Source organism: Erigeron canadensis, chromosome 5 (assembly GCF_010389155.1).
Source record: "Erigeron canadensis isolate Cc75 chromosome 5, C_canadensis_v1, whole genome shotgun sequence".
Taxonomy (NCBI): Eukaryota; Viridiplantae; Streptophyta; class Magnoliopsida; order Asterales; family Asteraceae; genus Erigeron; species Erigeron canadensis.
In genome coordinates, this window is record NC_057765.1 from 44,978,496 (window position 1) to 45,004,512 (window position 26,017).

At 35.6% G+C, this 26,017-nt stretch overlaps 2 protein-coding genes, 1 long non-coding RNA gene, 1 other non-coding gene and 1 pseudogene across 4 annotated transcripts; 2 read left to right on the forward strand and 3 right to left on the reverse strand.

Moving 5' to 3' along the window:
- Positions 1-5,085: 5,085 nt before the first annotated feature.
- Positions 5,086-8,488, reverse strand: LOC122599151. The gene is made up of 3 exons (XR_006323877.1): positions 7,880-8,488; positions 6,544-7,105; positions 5,086-5,552 (listed from the first exon to the last, which is right to left on the reverse strand). It is a non-coding gene; the product is annotated as an uncharacterized LOC122599151 (long non-coding RNA).
- A 778-nt stretch (positions 8,489-9,266) lies between these two features.
- Positions 9,267-13,956, forward strand: LOC122599150 (subtilisin-like protease SBT4.14). Its single transcript, XM_043771607.1, has 11 exons — positions 9,267-9,451; positions 9,544-9,635; positions 10,069-10,166; positions 10,244-10,384; positions 10,765-10,870; positions 10,957-11,470; positions 11,823-11,920; positions 11,992-12,216; positions 12,732-12,840; positions 12,931-13,144; positions 13,237-13,956. Exons 1-11 carry the CDS (start codon positions 9,365-9,367, stop codon positions 13,785-13,787), a joined length of 2,235 nt encoding a protein of 744 aa, XP_043627542.1. The 5' UTR covers positions 9,267-9,364; the 3' UTR covers positions 13,788-13,956.
- Positions 13,957-15,738: 1,782 nt separating this feature from the next.
- Positions 15,739-21,583, forward strand: LOC122599204 (phospholipase D gamma 1-like). The gene is made up of 10 exons (XM_043771669.1): positions 15,739-17,655; positions 17,811-17,927; positions 18,257-18,451; positions 18,750-18,998; positions 19,083-19,151; positions 19,665-19,812; positions 19,902-20,050; positions 20,211-20,387; positions 20,733-20,930; positions 21,087-21,583. The coding sequence occupies exons 1-10, from the start codon at positions 15,988-15,990 to the stop codon at positions 21,378-21,380; spliced, it is 3,264 nt and encodes a 1,087-aa protein (XP_043627604.1). The 5' UTR covers positions 15,739-15,987; the 3' UTR covers positions 21,381-21,583.
- Positions 21,584-21,996: 413 nt separating this feature from the next.
- TRNAL-AAG lies at positions 21,997-22,077 on the reverse strand. Its single transcript has one exon. It is a non-coding gene; the product is annotated as a tRNA-Leu (tRNA).
- Positions 22,078-23,340: 1,263 nt separating this feature from the next.
- On the reverse strand, positions 23,341-25,256 carry LOC122601913 (annotated as a pseudogene).
- Positions 25,257-26,017: the final 761 nt, after the last annotated feature.

A 26,017-nucleotide genomic window follows, 5' to 3' on the forward strand; every position in this document is an offset into this window, starting at 1 on the left:
TGAAAAGATGAAAAAATATCAAAAAAACAAGCTAAAAAAAAATGAACATTCTCTCCCTAAGAACCTGATCTCTACTCTCTCTCTCTCTCTATATATATATATATGGGTGAGTTATTTATAGTACAAACATTTAAAAAGTACAAAAAGTACATGTCTAAGTTAACTTACACATGCTTGTTCCTTCCATCTCCGACCACCACGACCATGATCATCTCCGGCCACCACCATGATTCTCCGGCGACGGCGACCATCTCCAGCGAGACTTACACATGTGTAACTACAACTTACACATGTGTACGTCAACCATATTTAGCACACACAAAGAATTATGTACTAATACTTTAGTGTGCTGTCAACCATATTTGTACGTCGAAGTTGAGATCCCAATGCTCAATCTTCGACAATAAGTAGAGGTCCTTGCACAAGCATTTTCAAAACTTTGCAAACACATATATTCTGCAATATTGTTGGTGAACTTGTGCAATATTCTCTCAATCGTTAAAAGGAACATTTCACAACTTTAAGTGTTTCGATTGACAAGAGAATTTCCAAGTATAGATCAATTGTATTTCATAGGTTGTTAGGATATTTACATTCGTGTATTATCTTGGTTCCGCAACAACCTTGTAATTTATTTACAAGTAAATAAATTAAATACACTTGAAAAATTACATATTGTCTCACCAATTTACATTACTTGTACTTTACATTATTGCATTGTATTTACTTATTTACTCGTGACCTTAATAAGTATAACTCCAGTAAACCTGGTACACTGTTTACTGCAACTGGTCACGTCCAGATACAGTGAACGTGTTGCAAAGTATACTCACCATTGACATAGAGGTGTCTTCAGTACTCATCTATTAATAGTCGGGACTTACATGCTTCAAGCAATATATGTTTTCATAACATTAGTTATGCAATAAAAAGAACTTATTGTTTTTTCGATATTCATTAAGGTGAATCATAACTACAGTTATGCATAAGAAACTTCAAGGTTTCCTCATTATTTATTATTTTGTTATTCATTAAGGTAAATCATAACTACTGTTATGCATAAACTTCAAGGTCCCTCACTAATTATTATTTCGTTATTTACTAAGGTGAATCATAACTATTGTTATGCATAAGAAATGTAAAGGTTTCCTCTTTTTGGATTGAATAAATAATAACATAGCTAAAGTTATGTTTTGAAGAGCATTAATTTTGATATTATTATTTTGCTACTCTTTGATTATAAATTCAAAGCATAAATAATCGTAGCTTGAATTTATTATTAGCTAATAAACTATATGGTTTATTCTTAAGATTGCTTGAAGCAATATTTATCTTTATCTTTATATATACTAAAAGGCAACTGACCTAACCTTAATTGACCAATCATAGTCTTTGATTTCATTAAATTGAGAGTTTAAACATGTGATTAAATTAAAGTCTTATACAAGTCGATCAAGTTGGCTAAACTAATTTAGATATTGTATGGAATTGTTGCATGAGTTTGGTCTACTTAGCAGTAAACCTATGAGGACTCCTATGGAGAATAATTATACCATTCCTAAAAGTTCTAATGGTGATAAATTCCTGAAGAACATTTCTGTTTATCAGAAATTAGTGGGTAAGCTTATCTATCTTACACTGATTAGGCCTGATATAAGTTATTCTGTTCATGCTCTTAGTCAGTTTATGCATGCTCCTACTGATGTTCATCTTAAGTTGGCTTTTAGAGTTTCAAGGTATTTAAAATTGTCTCCGGGAAAAGGTATTATAATGACCAAAGATAATAAACTTAACCTTGTTGGTGTTGATTCTGATTGGGGTAGATGTTTGAATTCAAGAAGGTATGTCACTGGTTTTAGTGTATTCTTTGGAGGTAATCTTGTTTCCTGGAAAAGTAAAAAGCAACAAACAGTTTCTAGGTCCTCAGCTGAAGCTGAATATAGGGCTATGGCAACTGTTTCTTGTGAGCTTCTTTGGATTATAAATTTGTTGTCTAATTTGAACATTAAATTATGTCTTACCTGCAAAACTGTTTTGTGATAACAAATCTACTCTCCAAATTGCTGGAAATTATATAAACTCTAATAATAAACTACAGCCGACTTGTTCGTTATATTGAGATTCCTTCACTTTCTCTCTCAAACCGGCTTACAGAAATTCTCGTTCTGAAAGGTCTCCATCTTACAATATCTATGTATATGTATATCTGTATGTATACATGTTTATATGGATAATAATATATACGAATCTTAGGGTTTAGGATTCTATATATGAAAACTATAAATATTAATTGTTTGTAATTGTTATGATAAAGGATGTTGAGCTAGGTTTAAGCTATTATGCTACTGCGATTAGTTTTTATATTAGGAAGTTATTGCTCTTGATTGTTGGATGAACTTAGGTCGTGCACTATTGATAGAGTCTTAATAGTAGTGTTGAAACGATAAGATATATTTACTATTTGGAACTCTCGTTCACAATCATATGTATTATAGACTTATAGTATTCACCTATACAATATTAGAATTTCACAAGTTCTTTTAAGAAGAAAGCCTACCTGATGTTATGTAGCAGTGTCCATAAAGTTTTTGTTTCTATTGTTTATTTTATATTTTGGTTTCAGACCTCAGATCTGTATGCAAAGCCGATGGAGGAGGAGGACTATAATTCGTTACTGAATGCGTTGTCTAATAAAAATGAAGTGCTTGTGGTACGGACTATAATTTGTTACTGAAGCAGCATAGGCAAATTGAGGAGCTGAGGGAGGATAAGGATGCGTTGTCTAAGAAACATGAACCGAGCATGGAAAATTGACGTTATTACATGAAAGTATCGTGCTTGAGAGGGATGCACTTTTGGGGGAGATTGAGGGGTTACCGGTGAACAACAATGGGAAATACAAAGAGTTGGAGGCGAAATATGGGGAGCTTCTTTTGGAAAGTGAAACAGTGAGGTCGCAAGTTCGGGAGTTGAATGCGAAACTTGGAGATGAATTGGTGCAGGAGGGCTTGATATCTAAAAACCAGATTCTTGTGTCGGACAAGGAAGATCTCCTGAAAAACAGGGAGCTTCTTTTGGAAAGTGAAAGAGTGAGGTTTCGGGAGTTGGATGTGAAACTTAGAGACGAATTGGTGCAGAAGGATGGTTTGATATCTAAAAACCAGATTCTTGTGTCGGACAAGGAATCTCTCCTTCTGAAAAACAGGGAGCTTCTGTTGGATTGTGAAAAAGTGAGGTCACAAGTTCAGGAGATGGATGCGAAACATGGAAAGGAGATCTTGCAGATGAAAGAGTTAATATCTAAACTCCAGGCAGAGAAGAAAGATTTGCGTCAGAATGTTGAGGAGTTAGTGGTGCAGAAGAAACAGCTTCATTTGGAGTGTGAACGTTTGAGTGCAGATAACACAAAGCTGTCATCTCAGATTGAAGAGTTGCAGTTGCTGATTGATAAGCTTACAGAGAAGAACAAACAACTGTTTTCAACGAACCAACAAATTCAGTCGACCGTTGAGAAGCTTGTGAAGAAGAACAATCAATTGTCATCTAATGAGAACCCATTTTGCGTGAAGTATGAAGATTTGTTGGCAAAGGAGAAACTTTTGTGGTCAGAAAGAGAACAGGTGTTGCAGGATGAGAAGAAACGATTGCTCTTAGAAAATCAACAGCTCATGCTCATTTATGATGAGCTTTTGTGCAAGTTTACTGCGCTGGTAGAAGTTATTGATGAAAATGCTGGTGAGTTTATGGATAAGGAACAGTTGTTGAAGAAAATAGATGATAAGGTGGCTAAAAAACCTGGAACCTAAGATAATAGCTTTTATGAATAAACGTCGGTTGACACGCAAAGAGGCGATTAAGTGCATGTTTTTTGAAGAGAACACTGAAGAAACTGGCATTTGAAAAGAGGACTAAATTGAAGAGGCTTAGTAGCAGGTGTGCTGGTTTCAAAGGAATTTTCGTTTAATGCTTTATTTTTTATTACGCACATCTTGTAATACTTTCAGTAACTGATTGAGTGGTTTCTAAAGGATGTTATGTGTCCTAATCTTATCTTTGTTAGTTGAAAAAAATATGTTAGTTGCTTCTTTTAATTGAATATAAATAGCAAGAATCTCCGAGTTTCCAGGCATTCAATCACTATTAGAGTGAGATTGAATTGAATGGGCTACTAACGTATACAGTATCAAGGAGTGAGGTTGGTGTGATAAAGTGGGCCATTTAAGTGGCAAGACATATGGAATTCTATGCAGAGTTATTTAAATCAATATAGTGCTGGGGGAAATGATATTTAGATGTCATCAATTACTTTTAAGATCTCTTTGATATCAAACTTATGATTAGCTTAAGGACTCACGGGCTGGTTGCTTCACTAAAGAATTAACTGAATCATTCATAATGATACCGCTCTCATTTTCTTTAATAATCATAAGTTCTCATAATTTGTGTTTATTAAATGGAAAAAGAAACTTCATTAAATAAATGCCTTCTTACTTTTATACAATGAATTCATAAGAATATTATAATTTGGAATATGTCGTTTATCATCTGCATTTTTGGTGATTAATTTTAATGATATTATGTAGTTTGCTTGTGTAGTTGTGTATACTAAAAGAAAATGAAAGAAAACTAAGAGGCCTATCTGAATATTTTCAGCTAGTGTTTTGTATACCTTTTATATCAGGTGTTATAATTATTGTTTTCTTTTTCTTCCGTATTGAACAGGTTACAGGTGAAACAACCATGTTCGTTGTAAAAACAAATTATAGAGTATTTTAACCAAATATATGTATAAAACGTTAAGATAACTGACACTAACTTCAAGAACAAAATGTTCATGCCAATAGTCCGTATGTCTGCCATATAAACATGATCATTTGTGAAGCTAAAAAACTGAGCTAAGCATATCTATTAGCTCGTGAGGAATGAACATGGGTCGACTAGACAAACATTCACCAAGATCACAACAATCACGGTGTCTAAAAAGCTTCAAGAAAACAATCACTAACTAAAAATGTACAGTAGATGAATAAATGATTATACCATCTGACAAAATTCCTCACGACTAAATTTTAACTTTATCCACCATTGATCATATATTCATATATCAAAATTTTTCATAACATTTTCAGATTCCAAAAAGCAACCGAATTTAACAATACAAGAGTCCATATAAGACTCATAAGTTTCAAATAAACAGAATCTTTACTTGTAGACTCTTCGTGAAATTATAAGATACAAAACTAGGTCATATAGGATAAAAGACAACTGAAACCTGGCATTCTTTCATCTAACAACTCTTGTATCAGAGTAATCCAATTGTGCATCAACTGCAACATGCGTGTTTAATCAATCAGGACAGGATTGTTAAGGTTGTAAAATCTCAAAAGGAGTCATCTTCTGGTTTTCCGCCTTCTGAATACCCTCGAGGGGGTGGTACCTCCTGTGAGTCTATTGGGACTCTGCTGATCTTCATAATCTCCTACATCATTCGACCTCCATCTCGGTCCACCATTCAAAAATTTGTCTGCTTAGGAAGTATCTGATCTTTGTTGCTGAGGGTCACAAACAGAAAGAGTGTATTTATAAATCGAACATTACATTTTTCCAATTATCATTATAAAACATTAATAGTATTGACTTTCATCCAAAAGGTTGCAATTTTTTGCCGTTATTCAAGTAATAATTTCAAAATTTGATCGACATACAAGATACAACTATACAAGTACTTGCAGAAAATCATCTGTCGACCAAAAGCAATGTTTATAGTGGGAATCGATTTGCACATCACATTATCATGTAAGGTCTTAGGTGTTGTTTGCAATCTAGTACCTTGTAATGAATTTCATGGACAGAGGAAGACCTAATGTATATTTTCTTAACTGTTTCATAACAGTTCCGACATCAAAGCGAAAAAATCCAATGACTCACTACGATAATGAAAACCTTTTAAGAATTATGTGATTTTGTCATCTTGCCAGTGACTCGCTACAAGGGTTTGGCTAACCAATTAACCGTAATCAACTTTCTATGCTTTTAACACAAGGGCTGTGGTTAGGGTTACCAAAAATAAATAACAAAAAATGAATAGTAAATGCCCAACTTTCTATGTATTCAATAAAATACAATAATTAACACGGAAGGTCAATTTAATATACCTTATTGATATGGAAAAACTGAACATTCTTTGGTCAAAAAAGAAGTCTTCTCTTTACCTAATTAAATACATTCATTTTGTCCAAACAATTGACCACCCACGATCCCAGCAAATTGTAGCACTTTCCTTTTTATAAACAGAACTGGCATTTCCTTATTCAAGATATTTGAAGCCAAAATTAATGTTTGTCAAGTATCAACTATATAGACATATTTGATGGTATTGATTTTGGACAACTAGAAATTCTTTATATGGGCAGTTAAGATCTACTATAAAAAAATTGAAGTATACAGCAAATCAGCAATTTTCACGTGAGGGGGGAGTAATAAGTTTAGGGTGAAATATAGATAGAGAAAAGAATAATGTCAAAGAACTAAAAGAAAGTTTACCTCCAAGGCATGTCCATAAAATCACTCGAAGCCTCCATAACATCTCTACCAAGTCTACTCGATCGTGTACCAGAAGCTTTCGAAATCCCATCAAAATGAGAAGACTTAAATAAGCCCCCGATGCTACTAGGTGAATCTTCAATATTAGAACCAAAATTTCTAAAATATGGACTAGAACTTGGAAGCTGATTGGTTGACCCATTCTGGTCATTCTGGAAATACTTGTTCTTCCGCATCCTTGAAGAACCTCTGTTTCAAATGGGAGGTTTTTACTGATGGACTTAAGCATGCTCATCCCTCTTTCTGAATCGTTAAAGGCATTCGCTTATAAAACCGAAGGACTACCATAGTTTGATAATCCACCTATATATGATTTTGGTGGCGGGGTTTCATTGCTCATTCGTAAAATAATAGAAGAGTTAGTATAAGAAGGGATAGGTACTTCATGATGATTGTGATTTTCTGAAGCAATGTTGTCGTTCTCTGAGGAGACTAACTCAGTGATTTGCCCACTTTTCACCTTTTGTTGTTCAACTTCTGGTAGAAGCTGTATGCTTTTGTCCTGTAGAACCACAACTAGATCAGTTATACGACTTGTATTTTTTTTAACATCTATAGAAATTATACAAAAATATCAGGAAAAAAAAATCAGTTCTGTTGTAATTGTTCAACTATATTACGTCGTCCAAAGCTCAATAAATTAGTTCCAAAGTCCTAACTATAAGTAAGTAACAAGAATAAGATTATTGTTTTTAATAGGAGCGGCAAAACTGGTGGGGAAGACAACAGGTAAAAACAAGTGATTATTGGTCTGGTAAACACTTGTTGAATGCTTTGTGAATGTTATCTGTTAATTATGATAGCATAACTATATAATTAAAAGTTATAACAACAATCTAAATAAAGTGATTGAGACGGTTTCATGCATTTGGATACATTATGGGTGACTATCTCCCAGCTTGACCCATTTGATCTCCTTCCATTTTAGTTTCGTCTTTTATAATAGCCCATTTGACCCGTTGGGAATAAAACATAAACCTAATTTGGCCCAATTGAATATAAAAATCGCCTCCTCTGCTGAGTATACTTATTTTCTTTAGTTTCTTAAACAAATCTTGTCATAGAATCTAAATTGATTCCTAAATAAATGTTGTCAACAAACTCTAGTCAAGAGATAGCTTCCCACTTCATCATATTGAAAGAATACACTTTAACTTTCTGAAGCAACATCGTCAAATCATGTATATCTGTAGGACAACTAATCCTGTACTTAAGTTATCATTTTACATTCATATCATGCATTACATCAGAATGAAAAATTGTAAAACTAACTTACAACTAATCCTGCTCTCCAATGCTGGGTAGAAGTCAATCTTTGAGCTACAGCCTCATCAACAGGATTCCTCGAAATAAAATCCTTCTTTTGGTTTTATGTTTCCCAAATCTGTGAACCAACTCCAGTCTTTCAGCATTAGTCAGTTCAGGTCCTTGAATCCTTTCCCTAATTTTTTTCCTCTCAACTTCCAACTTCTCAACTTGTTCTTTCCCAGCCATGGGGTCCACAGCAGGGGCACATACACCCGTCCACACGTGATCAACACGTTCCAGTCCAAAAGGCGAGTACTTTGGCTCTCTGAGACCAATGGGTCTCACCTCAGGACTACTTTCTGTGTGACTGAACCGGAAATCAAAGGGTAAGTCGGTTTTTACGGGTTTTGAACCGGCCCGGTCCAAAGATGAAGGTGGTCTGTAAAGGGGTTTTTTCTTTTTGGTGTTGATGCTAGTGTTTTGTGTGGTGGAGGGGTGAAAGAGTATTTTGTGTAGAGGTTTGAGGTTGCGGTGGTTGTGGTGGTGGTGTAGCGGCGGCGAGTGGCGGTGCGACGGAGGATGAATATGAACATCTTTTTGTTTTGTTTTGTGACGGTGAGTGTGTTTTAGAAGAAGAAATGGGTTTGTATTGTGATGAAATGAAAAATAGAGGGAGTGTTTGTTAATTATGCCAAATTTTAACTTTTTACTGCACATAACTTTACTACACCTTATGTAATTAATTCTAACATTGTAATTAATTTAGTATCTGTGTAACTTAACTCGGATAAATTTGGTTAATTCATTCATGATTTCTTTATATGGGCTCCAACTTACATGGGTCCCGGTTTGAAATATCAATCAACCATACTATTTCCAAGAAACTATAAGAACAAGTTGAGCATGACTTGCATTGGAATACAAGTGTTAGGGATCTTTAGTTTAGAAGCCACTCAATATTGTTCTAGACAATGATCTTCAATGCACTTGTATTACTGAATCTTTGATCTTCAAGATTCATGTCAAGCAGTCGAAGCCTGTTCCTGTGATCCGTCTTTATTAAATTTCGTGTGAGATACACCTACGGCACAACTAAAAACGACTTACAATATGAAAATGCTACCTATTGAACTCAACCCATAATGAATAGTACCTGTTGAACATATACATTTTTACCATAATAACAGAACAAGCATATCTATGTTTACCATAATAACAGAACAAGCAAATTGATTGTCAAGTTTAATCAGGCCCACAATTGCATTTTTCATGTGTTCACCTTAAGTAAACTAGACAAAATAAACTTGTGTATATGCCCTATTTTACTAGACATCTAGATATAGGACCTTTCTTTTATAACACAACAAAAGAACAAGAAATGTTGATATCTTTCTTCAAGTCTTCCCAATTGAAAAACCTACTCAACTAATAAGTTAACTTACTATTTATAATCCTCAAAGTGCTGCCACTTTCTATGTTTCAATGCTTAAAACTTGTTTAACACAGTCCAAATATGTTAAGAAACTTGCTTTCGTTTTTTGGGTTTCTAGTATTTTTCATCGCGAGAGGTCACTTGCTAGGAGTTAACGGAGAAACAAAGGTACACTTGGACATCTATGATGCTTTGTGCTTTAATACGTGTTATCGTGAATGCCAAGAGTACGATTGTGAACGATCAAATGTTACCTGCAGGACTATTACATTGTCTTCTTGAGTGATCAATCGGCTAACCAGGAATCCAAGGCAAGCATTCACATTGACATCCTATCGGCATTGAAAGGATGGTAATAATTAGTAAACTCATCATGCATCCAATTTATCAGGTCATAACAATGTTTACAGGTTTTATGGGAGGCAATTTTGATTTTTGCCCACTCGCTTATAAAAAAGTTGGCTTGGCCGCTTGGGTGGTCTATTATTTACCACGGGTCAAATGGTTATGACTGAATCATTTAATTAAAAGGAATCGTGTTGATTGGTTTAAAGATGCCTGAAGTGTTTTCAAAAGCATAAGAAACTCTAAATCTGTTACTAGCTTTGTATACATAATATTTGTAACGTTACTTTTTATGAGGTTCAAGTAAATGGATATAAAAATGTGTTTGCAAAGCGGCCCAATGTTTCAACCTGAAAAGCTATGTCCTTCACCAAAACAGCCTGAGCCGCCAATTTTGCCAACCTTGTATTATGTACTGACATATGCACATTGACATATAGTGAACTCGAAGCAAAAGAGTCACATGTCCATAGCTACACAAAAAGCTTTAACGCATTTGCAGCAAAGCTCTCAGAATCAGAAGCCAGAGAGTTATCTGGTACGTGTCCTTGGCACTTTAGCAGGATTGCATTTGTAGTTTCCAAGGATCATTTAGTTTTAATGATGTCGGTGAAGGTATGGATGATGTGCAATCTGTTATCAAGAATCAGTACCGCAAATTACATACGACAAGATCCTGGGATTTCATAGGATTGCCTCAAACCGCTAGAAGGAAGAAGCTTGAAAGTGACATCATCATTGGTGTTATGGACACAGGTTCAAAAAATTTCTATTAAGTGTTACATGTTTGGTTCTCTAATGGTGTTTCTTAGGGAGGCAAATTCGATATGGGCTTAATTTATTGTTAATGGTCAAATCAATAAATCTTAACTTAGGTGAAAGTTCCATAAGAAGGTAGGCGATGGTAAGTAACATTTAATTTACATTTATAATCTTCTAAATTTAATCATCATTGTAATAATTGCATTAACAATCACTTTGTTTTCAAGATATTTTAATGATCACTTTAATGTATTAATTACTTATAAGATGGATAAAAGAGGGCTAACCAAACCCCGAACCATTTTGACCAGCCTGACCTTCCACTTTGCAAACTGTTTCTATAAGGTGAAAAGTTTCGGTTTTCATCTTACCAGGAATAACTCCTCAATCAGACAGCTTTAACGATGACGGATTTGGCCCTCCACCTGCAAAATGGAAAGGATCTTGTCATCATTATGCCAACTTTTCTGGATGCAATAAGTATGCAATTCATATTCATATGTTGATACTAGATGTGATATGATAGCGTCGATCAAGTTCTAACTTTCATGTATATTCTTTTAAAGCAAGCTTATAGGTGCCAAGTACTTCAAGTTAGATAAGAATCCCGATCCTAATGACATTCTGTCACCGGTGGACACTGATGGGCATGGAACCCACACGTCATCAACAGCAGCAGGAAGTGCAGTCCATAATGCGGAGCTATTTGGTTTAGCCAAAGGCACAGCTCGTGGGGCTGTTCCATCAGCTAGAGTTGCAATGTACAAGGTCTGTTGGGCTAGCTCAGGTTGCTCCGACATGGACTTGTTAGCAGGCTTTGATGCCGCCATTCATGACGGAGTTGACATTATATCAATCTCAATAGGAGGTCAAACAGGTAGCTACACCAATGATACAATATCTGTGGCGTCATTTCATGCCATGAATAAGGGTATTCTCACTGTGGCTTCGGCTGGGAATGATGGTCCTCGTTTAGGCAGTGTCGCCAACCACGCACCATGGCTTTTGACTGTGGCAGCTAGTGGCATTGATCGAGGGTTCCAGAGCACAGTAGTATTGGGCAATGGGAAGACTGTAACGGTTAGTTCTTACGTGATACTCGTATTAAAATTTCTGGTAAGCGTTGCACAACGAATGAGTCAGGTGGATCAGTAGTGGGTCAAAACGTGTTTTTGAGGGTTCAGGATGATACGAAAATACTTTTGGCCGAAATCTGAAATTGTCTTATGAGTTACTATGTTGACTATGATTACTTAACTGTATTATTGCAATAGTAATATATTTTGTTTGAACAAGGTGACTAGAAGGTTTTTATCAATAAAAAAATATACTTTTGCCAACTTTTACCCATTTGACCCATTAGAGGTAAAACATAACAAAGCAACCTATCCTTGTTTAATGAGGTTCTTCAAACGACATGTTGTTCATGCAGGGAATTGGAATAAATGGATTCAATCCAAAACAAAAGTTTTATCCAATCACAAGTGGAGATGAAGTGGCCATAAACAGTGAAAGCCAAGAAATTGCAGGGTACTGTTTCTCATTCATGAAATACACAACTGAAACACATATAGCACTATATTTATTACTACTGTTTACAGGTATTGTCTCGCAGACACGTTGGACCCAGGTAAAGTGAAAGGAAAGCTTGTACAGTGCAAGCTAGGGGCTTGGGGTTCTGATTCAGTTATTAAAGGACTAGGTGGTGTTGGGACCATCATTGAAAGTGAAGTGTTTCTAGATACCCCCCAGATTTTCATGGCACCTGCAACCATGGTGAATTCCACGGTTGGTGAGACTATCCGCAATTACATACACACGACTAGGTAAATCACATACCATTAAGAGAGTCAAGTAGAGTGTCCTTTTTAGACCCATTTACTAGTGAATGTGTTAATTTGGGCTATGTATTATTTCAAACGGGTCAAATGATAAATTCTAGCTGAACGGTGAACAAGTCGATGTATTGAAAGTAGCACGGACCAAGGTGACTATATTTAATAACGGCTTTCTAAATCGTCTTCATTCAAAAATGTATACTCTCATAATGATATAGTTTTTGTATTCATAGTTGACACATTAACATTTAACTATATATAAAAGAAATGGTAAGAAAAACGTGAACGGGTCAACCCAACTCAACTAGACCTTTTTGACGCGTATGAAATCAATTCCAGTGGGTATTTGCCATGATGCCATCTTTATCCCTAAGGCTATAAGATTCTATAAAACCCAACCCAATAAACTGCAGTGAAACAGGACATTACAGATTGAGACATATATAGTATGATTATATTTGCAATAATGACTTGGGTGTTTTTCTTATCTTCCTGATAATCAGATCACCATCTGCAGTGATATACAAGTCCGAAGAAGTTAAGGTTTCAGCACCTTTCATTGCTACGTTTTCATCAAGGGGTCCAAATCCAGGAACAAAACATGTACTAAAGGTAGAACTAACACAACATGATGCAAAACTACATTTATCGCTGCAGTTGATTATCATAAAAGTTACAAAGTTCTTTTGTTCCATGTAACAGCCAGATATTGCAGCACCAGGAGTCGACATCTTGGCATCATACACCCCTCTACATACGCTTACTGGACTTAAAGGTGATACACAGTTCTCAAAATTCACCATCATGTCTGGAACTTCTATGGCTTGTCCACATGTAGCTGGGACCGCTGCCTATGTTAAATCTTTCCATCCAGATTGGTCCCCTGCTGCAATAAAATCAGCTATTATGACTTCTGGTAAGTTCACTAAATAACACTTATTTAGACTACATAAAAACATTGAAATCTTCATGTAAAGCTTACCTTCTACATGGTTTACTTGATAAAAGCAAAACCTATGAGCTCAAACGTCAACCACGAAGCTGAGTTTGCATATGGTGTCGGTCAACTGAACCCTACACGAGCCATAAGTCCAGGGTTAATCTACGATATGGACAACATGTCTTACGTACAGTTCCTATGCCATGAAGGCTATGACGGATCCTCCATAGCCTCTTTAATAGGTTCCAAAACAAAGATCATATGTGCTTCATTACTACCACCCCTAGTCAGTGAAGATTCCATCAACTACCCAACCATGCAACTTACGTTAAGGACCAAAAAAGCGACCACTACAGGGACTTTCACGAGAACCGTGACTAATGTGGGTCATCCTAAAATTACCTACAACGCTATCGTTAGAGCGCCAAAAGGAGTGAACATTACTGTGGAACCAATGACACTCACTTTCTCTAACGCCTATCAAACGAAAAGCTTCAAAGTTACAGTTACTGCAAAACCAAATGCTCAAACAAATAACTTGGTTTCGGGATCATTGATATGGAGAAGCTGTTGTTACATCGTGAGGAGTCCGATCGTTGTTTACAATCCACAAGAATAGAGTACTTGGGTATGCATACAGATCGAATGAAGTCCTAAATTAATTAACTTCTCATTGTTTTATACCCGTATTTATTTATGGTCATTTAATAAAAAATCCCAAGTTTACATAATAAAGAAGAAGTTATTCTTCTAAACATTTTATCGAACACTTGATGTTCATAAACTAATATCATGGTGTATGTAGATACTCATTTTAAATCTAATGGCGTATAAGAAAATAATTTGTGTTGTGGCTAATAAATCATTAGATTAACTTTTTTTTAAAATAAAGATATAAAAACACTTATGAATATAGGGTTTTTACAATTTACGGTAACTACAAGTTAGAATTATTAAAATACTGATGAAAAATTGTTTAGACATCATGAAAGATTTTGAAAAGTTTGCAAAGCTAACAAACAAACTAAGATAAACTTAATTGGTATGAGGGGAACTTGTACCAAATCAAACTATCTTAAAAGTGAACACTTAAAAAAAAAGTGAACACTTTTTAATAAATTGTTTAAATGGTTTTATAACATCGTTATTCCTCGTCACCTATTTTCTTATACATTTATCAATTAATCATATCTTCCATCAGCAAATATGTATTACTATCATTAACTCATGACTCCCAAACACATCTATGTATATAAACACGTTGCTCTACAAGATGCTTAACCGGTCAAAGTCAAAGACTCGTTAAGCTGACTTCTTGTAGCTTTGGTCAATGATTTATTGTCTTACACAGTTACATCACATATTTAAGGTCGTTGCATTGTACCATTAAGCTAGTAACTATCTATGTTAGATAAAATTATAATTAGTCATAATTCTATAAACGCTAAAAAAAAATAGTTTTCATAGTTAAATGCCACGATATATACATGCATATATTAACCAACTTCAATGATTCTAATATTAACTGATTTCAATGTAGTTTAATACTTTAATATACCAAATTTGTCATCGATTAAATATTACATATGTGAATCTTTTTATATCAATTAAACAAATATCCTGAAAATACAATAGTAATAGTAATGATGATGAGTGATGATGGCAACAACGAGTGTAATATTCATCATAAAGATTCATAACTTCACACATTAAATAACTAAAAATAAACAAATTTGAGACACTAAATCACATTGAATTCATTTAATATTAGAAATGTGTATATATAAGTTATAGTTATAAGTTAATTAAGTTGGAGTTAACCAATGCCTAGAGGCACTAATTAATAGCAAATCTCATGTAAAAATACAACGATAACGATAATCAACCTTAAAAAAAACATGTTTATGATAAGTATGATGAATGATGTAGGCATTTTTATTGCTGACAAAGGTAGAGGTTGTCGTAAAAAACATCTTGTTTATGACTTTATCAATATACTGTAGGAAAATCAAAACCCGAAAGAAAACTCTCGTATAAAAATACAAAAATTATACGAGTATGAAAATAATATACTCAACCGAGTATCGTAAAAGCGTCTTCTAATTTTATTTCACGCGTGAAAAAGGTAAATTCTCGTACTTTTAAAAGTTATAAGAAAAATACTGTAAAAAATAAAAAAAAAAAATTGGAAGTTAAATTGGTGTTCATCATCATCATCAAGATTTCAACGACCTTCCTGAATCTTTCCTGTTTTGACTTGACATTACATCACGTCATCATCATCAAAAATTCAATGTCCAACTAATACGTTCTTCACCCACAAACAATTCAGACGACATTATTATCCACCTTCCCACGAAACCAACACCAACACAATTTCTTCAAAATTTGCTTGATTTTGTATCTGCAATTTATATTCACAAATACCATTTTATTATTATTTCTGTATATAAATCTTGATCACAGTACACCCAACAAGTTCTTTCCTTTTTCCATTCCAAGGTAGTTTCTTGATTCTGCATTTTTGTTTCTTGAAATATTTTTCCTTTTTAGAAATCCCAACAAATATATTTATTGAAGATCCAAACTTTATGATATTGTATGCATATATCTATTTCTATTTCTTGATTTTGCATGTTCTGTTTTCTTGAAATCTTAGATCATATTTTAGAAATCCTAATTAAAGCCCTAGCTTCATGTTGAATTCTTGGAAGGTTTTCAAGATATTGGTTTGTTTGAAGATTAGTATACATTGAAATTCCAAAGTTTATCAATTGTATGCATATATCGATATCTATATATTTAGTGCTATAGATAGAATGGATAATAATTATAATCCATATCCGTATGGTTACCCTGCCCCTAATTCTGCACCATATCCACCCCCTGCAAATTATCCTCAATATCCACCTCCTTCAAGTTATCCTCCAAATTCATCTCCATATCCACCTCCTTCAAGTTATCCTCAATACCCACCTCCAAATTCAGCTCCTTTTTCGCCATATGGACCGTATCAACCATCAGCACCACATCCTGCTCAGCCAGAGTATGGTTACCCTTCTCCACAACCTTATCCTGGTGTTCCTGGTGTCCCGCCTCCGTATCAGTATCCGGGGTATGGGTACCCCCCACCACAACATCATCAAGAAAGTTCTGCCCCTCCCTTACCACCTGCAGTCATTCAATCAAATAATTATCACTATCACCACGAGATTGGCACTGTTGATGGTGTTGGGAGCAATGTTGCCTCTAACCGCCCTTCGTTTAGTGACGATGGTTATTCGACAAGTAGCTCAACACCCTTATACCCTCATATAGATCAACATTTTGGTAATTTGTCTATGTCGGAGAATGTTCCCTCTGCCCCTGCGTCTCCACCTGCACCAGCTGCGGCTGCAGGTGCGGTAGGAATGGCAACACTACCACCTACTGCTCCAATATATCAAAGTGTGAGTGCGAAATATGAGTATGATAGTTTTCATGGGCATCGTCCTAGTGATTCCTTTTCGAGTTTTGAAGGGTCTCTTTCTCATAGTAGCTCCCTTGATTTGTCTCAACATCCTAACTTTGGACATGCACCTTCATTTATTGATCCGAACAACCAACAATATCAAATGGTTTCGTTAACGCCTTCTAAAAAGGCGTTAAAAGTTTTACTCTTACATGGGAATTTAGATATATGGATTCATGAAGCGAAAAACCTTCCAAATATGGATATGTTTCATAAAACCATGGGGGAAGTTTTTAATAGATTGCCAGGAAACAAAAATAAGATAACTAGTGATCCATACGTCTCTATCGCTGTAACAACTGCAGTGATTGGAAGAACTTACGTCATTAGTAATAGTGAGAATCCTGTTTGGAAGCAACATTTTAACGTCCCTGTTGCACATCATGCTGCTGAAGTTCATTTTCTTGTTAAAGATAGTGATGTTGTCGGGTCTCAGCTTATTGGAATCGTAGCTATTCCCGTTGAACAAATATACTCAGGAACTAGAGTTGAAGGATTTTTTCCACTAATAAATACAAATGGAAAACCGTGTAAGAATGGAGCGGGTTTGGGACTTACAATTCAATACTTTTCAATGGACAAACTGAGCTTATATCATAACGGTGTTGGAGCTGATCCTCAGTATTTTGGAGTTCCGGGAACTTATTTTCCATTGAGGCGAGCTGGAAGGGTGACATTATATCAAGATGCACACGTCCACGAAGGGAGTCTCCCAGATTTCAAGCTTGATCAAGGTGCACACTATGTGCACGGGTCTTGTTGGAACGACATATTTGAAGCAATTAGTAAGGCCCGGCATCTTATCTATATCACAGGATGGTCGGTATGGCACAAAGTAAAATTACTCCGTGGGGTGGCTAATGCATCTGAATATACCCTTGGAGAACTTTTGAAACTGAAATCACAAGAAGGTGTGAGAGTTTTGCTTCTCGTTTGGGATGATCCTACTTCTCGGAACATTTTGGGCTATAAAATAGTAAGTTTTTTCTTTGACGTTTCAAACTTTATATTGGAGGGTTTTGGATATGTTTTTATGAAGTGATAACTTTGTGATGAAAAATCAAAATCAGATAATCATTAGCTTAAGTTAGGGATTGTTGGAAAATCACACGTGGATCTAAATATTTTCAGGATGGACTCATGGCTACCCATGATGAAGAAACTCGGAATTTTTTTAAGCATTCTTCAGTTCAGGTACTGCTTGTTACTCGTATGGCTGGAAAAAGACACAGCTGGATGAAGAAGCAGGTATGCAAGAATTGAACAAGACTACAATTATTGTATTGTATTCTAAACTTGTGTAACTATGAAAGATTTACTCTAAGTATAAGCTATTCAACTTTTATAACTCAATAACTAGAGATCTCTTTACAGGGTTACACTGTTCTCAAATCTCAATCCCTTCAATTGAACCACCTTTAGGACATTTGAAAATCTTCAAATAGAATGAAGTTTGCTGTGTATACTTAACTATTCATTCCAAAAATCATTATCATATAATCGTTGGAATTATACAGAAGTTTTCAGGGAAATTGCTTGTTCATTTATTTAATCTTCGTTTTTGTGATTTCTTTTAGGAAGTTGGTGCTATTTATACACACCACCAGAAAACCGTGATTGTTGATACCGATGCAGGATTTGGTAAAAGAAGAATTCTAGCTTTTGTTGGAGGACTTGACCTATGTAATGGCCGATATGATTCCCCTCAACATCCCTTGTTTAGAACCCTACAGACCGTGCATGCAGAGGACTTCCATAATCCTACTTTCACGGTGATGACTCGAATCTTTTTTGCCACTTCTATTTCTTGGTTTGATAACTTCTTATTATTCGGAAAGATGGCAGTGGGTTATTATGTATTTTAAAATTTACCATATATATGGATTGATTGTTGACACGGTAATTTTTATATGATTAAGTAAAATATTTTGGGACAAAATATGTTTTGGGTCAACCTAGGCCGACCCAAATCATACAAAAGTACCTGCTGTAACAAATTACCCTCCTCTTCCTCACTGTAAAATAAAAATTATACCTTATTGAATATATGGCATTGTTATTTTTGAACAGACTAATCTTGAGGGCTGTCCACGAGAACCATGGCACGACATGCATAGTAAAATTGATGGTCCAGCAGCATATGATGTGATGACCAACTTTGAAGAGCGATGGCTAAAGGCTTCAAAACCTCATGGTTGGAGAAAACTGAAGACTTCATATGATGATGCTTTGCTCAGAATAGAAAGAGTGCCAGATCTTTTGGGCATAAATGATCAACCTACCCTTAATGACCAAGACCCGGAAGGGTGGCATGTACAGGTAAATAAAATGCTATCAATTTAGTTATACATGTTTTTATTAATATTTTCTCGATGGTAAATTTTGTCTTTACCCCCCTTGCAGATATTCCGTTCAATTGATTCAAACTCCGTTAAAGGTTTCCCAAAGGATCCAAAGGAAGCTACTGCAAAGGTATGTTGTATGAACAAGTTCTTTTTGTTAAACTTCTTTATCATTTCTGAGTGTGAGGTGGCAAAATAGGCGGGTTGGGCCGTTGGGTAACAGGCTGAAATAGGTTGGGTCAAAACATGTATTTTTCTTCTTTTTTTTTTTTTTTGTTTTTTGCCAAGGGTAGAAATGGATCATGTTGAGCCACATAATACTTTTTGTCCAAAATTTATAGCTCCTTTGATAAACAATTATCGTCATAGATGTTCATAGAAACTGAAAAATCAAAAAAAGATGATAATAAAATTTTGAATAAAATGATTTAGGTTTTCTGCTCTAAAAAGCAAGACTTTCACTCATTTCTTTCTAAGGTAATTTCTTTTATTTTTACCGCTGGTTATCCATAAGAGATAACCAATACCGCGACTCGACACAGTTATAAGTAAATGGACATTGTTACCTCTACGTGAAATATGTATCCTTTACTTTGACTTTATGTACAGAATTAAAATTTTATTGATATAACTGTATGAACAGAATTTGGTATGTGGGAAGAATGTGATGATTGATATGAGCATACATTCGGCGTATGTGAAAGCTATCCGTTCTGCCCAGCATTTCATTTATATCGAGAATCAATACTTTATTGGATCATCATACAACTGGACTTCATATAGAGACTTGGGTAAGGAACACTTGTTTGACGTATACTCATTGCATATGAACCTTAAAATTTGTTAATCAAACTTTTCGGTATCTTATTATATTTCTTAGGTGCCAACAATTTGATTCCTATGGAGATAGCACTTAAAATTTCTAGTAAAATCAGAGCACATGAAAGATTTGCTGTATATATTGTCATACCTATGTGGCCGGAGGGTGTCCCTACAGGCTCTGCTACACAACGTATTCTATTTTGGCAGGTATACACATGTAGCTTTGGCTAAATTTCTTTCAACGGAATAGAAGTACAGTTTGACTCTGAAGGCAAACCAAATAAGATTGCTTTCATTATTTTTATTGTATATCTTAAATATGCAATATGTTTTCTTGTAAAATAAAAATCAGCCTTTTACTTTGCAGAACAAGACGATGCAAATGATGTATGAGACCATTAACAAGGCTTTGGTAGAAGTTGGGCTCGAGGGGGAATTTTCACCTCAAGATTATTTGAATTTTTTTTGTCTTGGGAATCGTGAAGCCATTGATCCACTAGATAAGTTAGGGGATGAGAGCCCTGCCACAGGAAATACTCCCCAGGTGCGCTTTGGTCTCGTGTCATTTAGATTAGTATTTATCTTGTGTTAGATTTTGGATATGGAGTACGCTTATTTTATTGATATTCATCGTCGCATTCCTGCTTATAAGTTTCTTAGCTTTTTAAAAATTTCTATACTATGCAAAACTTTTAGACAACATCAAAATTTGATATCACTTGCGAAAAAAAACATAAACAAACTTTTATCTGGCTTACAATGCAACATTTGGCCTGCCATTATAATCATATTAATATATCTCTTAAGTTGTTATCCCATGGCGATCCTTTAGACCCTTGTTTAAGAGAAAATATGTTGAAGTCAGGTTAAGTTATTATTATCATTTCAGGGACTTTCTCGTAAGAGCAGGCGATTCATGATCTATGTTCATTCGAAAGGCATGATAGTTGATGACGAGTATGTAATTATCGGATCTGCAAATATTAATCAACGCTCTATGGAGGGAACACGAGACACAGAGATTGCAATGGGAGCCTACCAACCTAATCATACTTGGGCAACCAAACTATCCAATCCACGAGGGCAGGTAACAACATTTTTGTGTTCTTTTGTAAACTAAACAGAAGAGAAAGAAGTAATTATAAATTGAAAGCAATTTGTTCAATTTATTTCCTTCCAAATACCCACTAACTTGCATTGAAAGATCAACGTGGTATTTATTTTATATGCCTTTCTTTTCTAGGTATATGGATACCGAATGTCACTTTGGGCCGAGCATCTTGGCCTTGTTGATGACCGTTTTGCGCAGCCAGAATCCATCGAGTGTGTAAGACATGTGAGATCGTTATCTGAAGCTAACTGGAAGCAATTCGCAGCTGATGATGTAACAGAAATGAGGGGCCATCTTTTGAAATATCCTGTTGAGGTGGATCTAAGAGGCAAGGTAAAACCTCTTCCAGGACATGAAAATTTCCCAGATGTAGGCGGTCGAATCGTCGGGTCATTCCTTGGCATTCAAGAGAATTTGACAATTTGATTTTTGTTTTATGAACAATTTTGACCTTCTTATGATAAGGAGTTTTTGGATTTTCAGTTTTTGATAGTTGTATAGTGTTTACCCCGTGCAGTTGTTGCAATTTGCAAATAGTTTGATCTTCATGTTGTGTTTACAGATATGTGTATGTAAGACTACCTTTCTTTTTATGGAAATACATCTCCATGTATATATTTCTTTTCGAATGTAATAGTGCCTGATCTCTTTACAAGACGAGGGTTTTTCAATTTACCTATTTTGATGTTTCGAGCGATTAACATGCAAATCGTATTTAATTTTTATGGTCATGTCTCATAAACATGAAAACTTTTAAACTAAAGATGAGTAAGGTATGATGGATGTTTCCTATCATTCCTCAAAACACAAAAAGCACTAATGCTGCAAGTGAACTTGTTCGACACCGTTCATTGAAACGTCTTGTTCCTTTTTATCAACATGTCAAGAACTTGAGAAGACGTATTGTGTTTGGTTCGAAAGGAAAAAAGAAAGCGAAGAATCCATAAACCCAGAGATTTAATATTATTTTTGTTAAACATGTCAAGAACTAGAAATGTATTGCTGCAAGAAAAAAGAACTAAAAAAAAATTAAAAAGTTAGATGTTGAGAGTGGGATTTGAACCCACGCCCTTTCGGACCAGAACCTTAATCTGGCGCCTTAGACCAACTCGGCCATCTCAACTTTGTTAATTGATTCTAACAAAAATGATATATACTATGAAACACATACTCTTTGTCCACGTAAGTATATATCAACTTATTTTCTAAGGATTACATAAATTATGTAGAATTAACGATTTTTTTGTTTTTTGACAGCGAAAGAATTAACAAAGTTGTCTTTACATGTTATCAGTTTCCCACACTTTTCATTGGCTTTTTTCTTCATAATAATTCATCGGTAAGACGATATTCGCCCAGTAAATAATAAAGGTTGAGTTTATTGAGTGAACCGGTGAATTTTTTTTTTTCTAAAATAATACAGTAACATAAATCAAGACAATGTGTTACTAATAAAAAGTAACATAACGCCTGGTTGGTGCCTTGGTGGTGTCCCAACAAAGTAACATAATGCCTGGTAGGTGGTGTCGCAACAAGTCACTAATTGAACTTAATCTACGCCTCATGTAATAGGCTTCAAAATGATCTGGTATAGACCAATTGGAGTTGCCATGAAAACCAACGTTGCAACCTGGTGTACAATCAATAATAATGATTATAGTCGTACGTACAATCTAACAAACGATGATTAGAATCGTGAATGGCTCATCGGATTTTGCTATCTAGTAAAATTAAGTACTCTTTTCGTCCCACTAGAAGTGTATTATTTTGAATATTCAAAGTCTTTATTTATAAACTTTGATCATTTTTTTGTGTGATATAAAACTTGATGAAAGTTATACCATTGAAAACATTTCAAAAACACAATCAATTCATATAAGTTTCATTAAATATTATTCAGCACAAACAAAATTATTTACGGCCAAAGTTGAAAATGTTAGACTTTGAAAATTCAAAACATGACACTTTTGATGGGACGGGTGAGTAATTAACTTAAATTCCACTATTCCAGCATATATGCAAATAAATTCAATCATTATTAATCTAAAAAATACAAAGAAGATAAGAAAAAATATAATGGAAGAAAGATCTAATTAACAAAAATATGAGTTATACAAGCTTAGGTATATACTTGATGTATAAAACTATTAGTTCTCGCCATTAGGGTGATAGCCTAGTGGTTCAAGAATTTTTCTATTTTGTGTTTTCTCCCTATGGGTTATGAATTCAAATCTTGTCACATGCAAATATGGTGAAAGGACCTTAGCAATGCTATACCCATTTACACATGGGAGAGCAAATACTTTAGGTCGGATTAATATTGGATAAATAGGTTGGATTACAAACCTCAAAACGTTGTGTATCAATAATTAGAATAAATATTGGATTAATAGGTTGGGCCAATGTCTGCGGATGTATATCTTGCTTGTCCGCCATTTTCCTTGACAAGCAAAAGCTTCTCGATACAAATAGCAGCATAAGAATGAACCACGTTAACATCTGAACGAAGAAAACGAACCACATCGCCAAGAAGATCCATAGCATCAGGTTTAGGAATGAGGACCCTAAACATGGTGAAAAACTTCAATGCAGCTGCCTTCAACAATGGGAAGGCGTTATTAACATCCTGGCCCTTAAGCTCTGGCACGATAGCTGATCGGAATACACTTTCAACGTCTACAAGATCAGTCGAGACTGAAGCACCGCCTGCAGCAGCCTTTTTTATGGCCAGAGATAATACGGCCAAGTAAATAGCACAGTCTTTATACTTCCAGTTAGCCGCGGGGTTTTCAGCTTCCCGCAATTCCCTTAAGGAGTTCACAAGCAATCCTCCTTCTCGTATCAAGATCACTCCCTTCGATATCTCTCCTAATAAACTCAACATAGTTGTCCTCGAACAGCTCTTCGTCTTCATCCCTTAACATCACATTAGGAATCACAATTCTCTGGGTAATCCGATGCAATGTCTCATCATCCCCCGAAAACAGATGATGGTGAACACTTGTGCTAACAACGGTCAAAAACTTAATGGCAGTCAGGGTGAAGCGTTCACGCCTTGGATCCGCTGAAGCAACCACAAGAAGATCCCAAACAGCTGCCACAAACCCATACAAATAATTCCGAACAAACTCCTCCTCATGCTCCACATAATGACTGATAATATCACAAACGGCCGCACGCAGCCCATCAAAGTCAATAACAGTGGGGTAACTCAAAGTAAGATGCTTGATAAACTCATTCATCCACTTATCAGCTTCGTCCTCAAAAACTTGGGGCAAATCCATTTTATTCAACGAATAAAAGATCCTACAACAAAGCCTCTGCGCTTCAATCAGCTGAGAAGAATCCCCAGCAGCAGCATTCGATAATCCCTGCACGGTACGCAACAAATAAGGTTTAGCAAACTTATCCAGACACTCTTTCAAATCGCTCAAAACAGGACCGCTCTTGTACAAATACCTAAACTTGTTAAACAACGAGTTGAGCGTAGCAAGAATATGGTTCCCGGAAGCCAAATCAAGAGCATTCTATTGGATAATAATCTATTAATCCATGTGTGTCAATAGTTACGTATATAAGTTTAGGGGTCTAATGTGTCAAGAATAAAGTCTACAACCGAATGGAAGTTATTTTCGGTTATAGGCAGTTATGTTGTGAAGGGATATGTCTGTTAGAAAAGTTGTGTCTATTAGAAAGTCATACCTATTAGTGAACCGACATGATGGTTCGTAGTGTCTATTGGAAAACTACATATGTGTGTGTACCGTCCATTTGTAAAAACAAGAAGAACGCGTTGTGCGTTCAAGTGTTGTGTAATAAGAAGATAAGTTTAGTATTGTTATTTCGTTCAAGTGAGGGACGAGAGGGACGAGGGACCAACACATTCATAGCAGTCTCAAGACAAGTCCCCAGTTCAGGAAGCAAATCCGGCCACAGCTTGGGGAAATCATGCTTCCCCATAACCGTCAAAGCTTCGCTAAGTTGCGCCTGGATTTTGGGACTTTTAGCACACAACATCAACCGAACAATCAGCTGTTTGATCCCTTGTTTTTCTTCAGTCGTATCTGATGTCCATCGCGTTTTGACATGGTTTTTGAAGTTAACAGCGGCACAGTGACGGATCTGTTCGTCGACGGAAGGGTCATCGACCAGACGGAGGACGGAGAGGGCGTAGTTGGGGTTGTCAGCTGCGTCCAAGAGGTTTCTCTCTGCACGGCAGCGGGGTTCCACCTGTGGTGAGAGTGTATCGAGAAACCATTGACAGAGAAACTGTCGGGTAGTTTCAGGATTATTCCACTCCATATATATATATAGCTATAAGATTGTACGTATATACTAGAAACCCAAATATAAACCCCTTCGATCGATCGAACTGCTGCTTTTCGTTCTTCTTCTTTTTTTTTTAGGGTTAATAATTATTATGTGAATGTAAATGATCGAGGCCGAGATATATAGGTAGATTTTGGACATATATATATGGAAACCAAATACTACGTATATATTCCCTAATTATTTTTACCCGCCCAGTATTAATTACTTTCCATTCTACGTTTCCTTAACTATTACGAGTACTTTATTGCATGCACTAACTTGCATTGAAAGATCAACGTACGTGGTATTTATTTATTTCATATATATATGCCTAGCTTTCTTTTCTTTTCTAGGTATCTATATATATGGATACCGAATGTCACTTTGGGCCGAGCATCTTGGCCTTGTTGATCGATGACCGTTTTGCGCAGCCACAATCCATTATCTGAATTGAAGCTATTTGCAGCCAGAAATGAGGGGCCATCTTTTGAAATATCCTGTTGTTCGAGGTGGATCTGAGCTAAGGGGCAAGGTAAAATCTCTTCCAGGCTAGGACATGAAATTTTCCCAGATGTAGGCCGGTGGTCGAATCCTCGGGTCATTCCTTGGCTAACAAGAGAATTTGACTTTCGTTTATGGACAATTTTGACCTTTTTGTGATAAAGATTTTTTAGATTTTCAGTTTTTCATCGATAGTTGTACGTATAGTGTTACTCTGGTGCAGTTGTTATCTTCATGTTGTGTTGACAGAT

Bases quoted from the DNA above. Each gene is read 5' to 3' on its own strand.
- LOC122599204 (XM_043771669.1), top strand. From the start codon at position 15,988: ATGGATAATAATTATAATCCATATCCGTATGGTTACCCTGCCCCTAAT. The intron at 18,452-18,749 runs GTGATGACTCGA...ATTTTTGAACAG, and splicing joins TCCATAATCCTACTTTCACG to ACTAATCTTGAGGGCTGTCC. The intron at 19,152-19,664 runs GTATGTTGTATG...CTGTATGAACAG, and splicing joins CAAAGGAAGCTACTGCAAAG to AATTTGGTATGTGGGAAGAA.
- LOC122599150 (XM_043771607.1), top strand. From the start codon at position 9,365: ATGTTAAGAAACTTGCTTTCGTTTTTTGGGTTTCTAGTATTTTTCATC. The intron at 10,167-10,243 runs GTACGTGTCCTT...ATGTCGGTGAAG, and splicing joins AGAAGCCAGAGAGTTATCTG to GTATGGATGATGTGCAATCT. The intron at 11,471-11,822 runs GTTAGTTCTTAC...TTGTTCATGCAG, and splicing joins GCAATGGGAAGACTGTAACG to GGAATTGGAATAAATGGATT.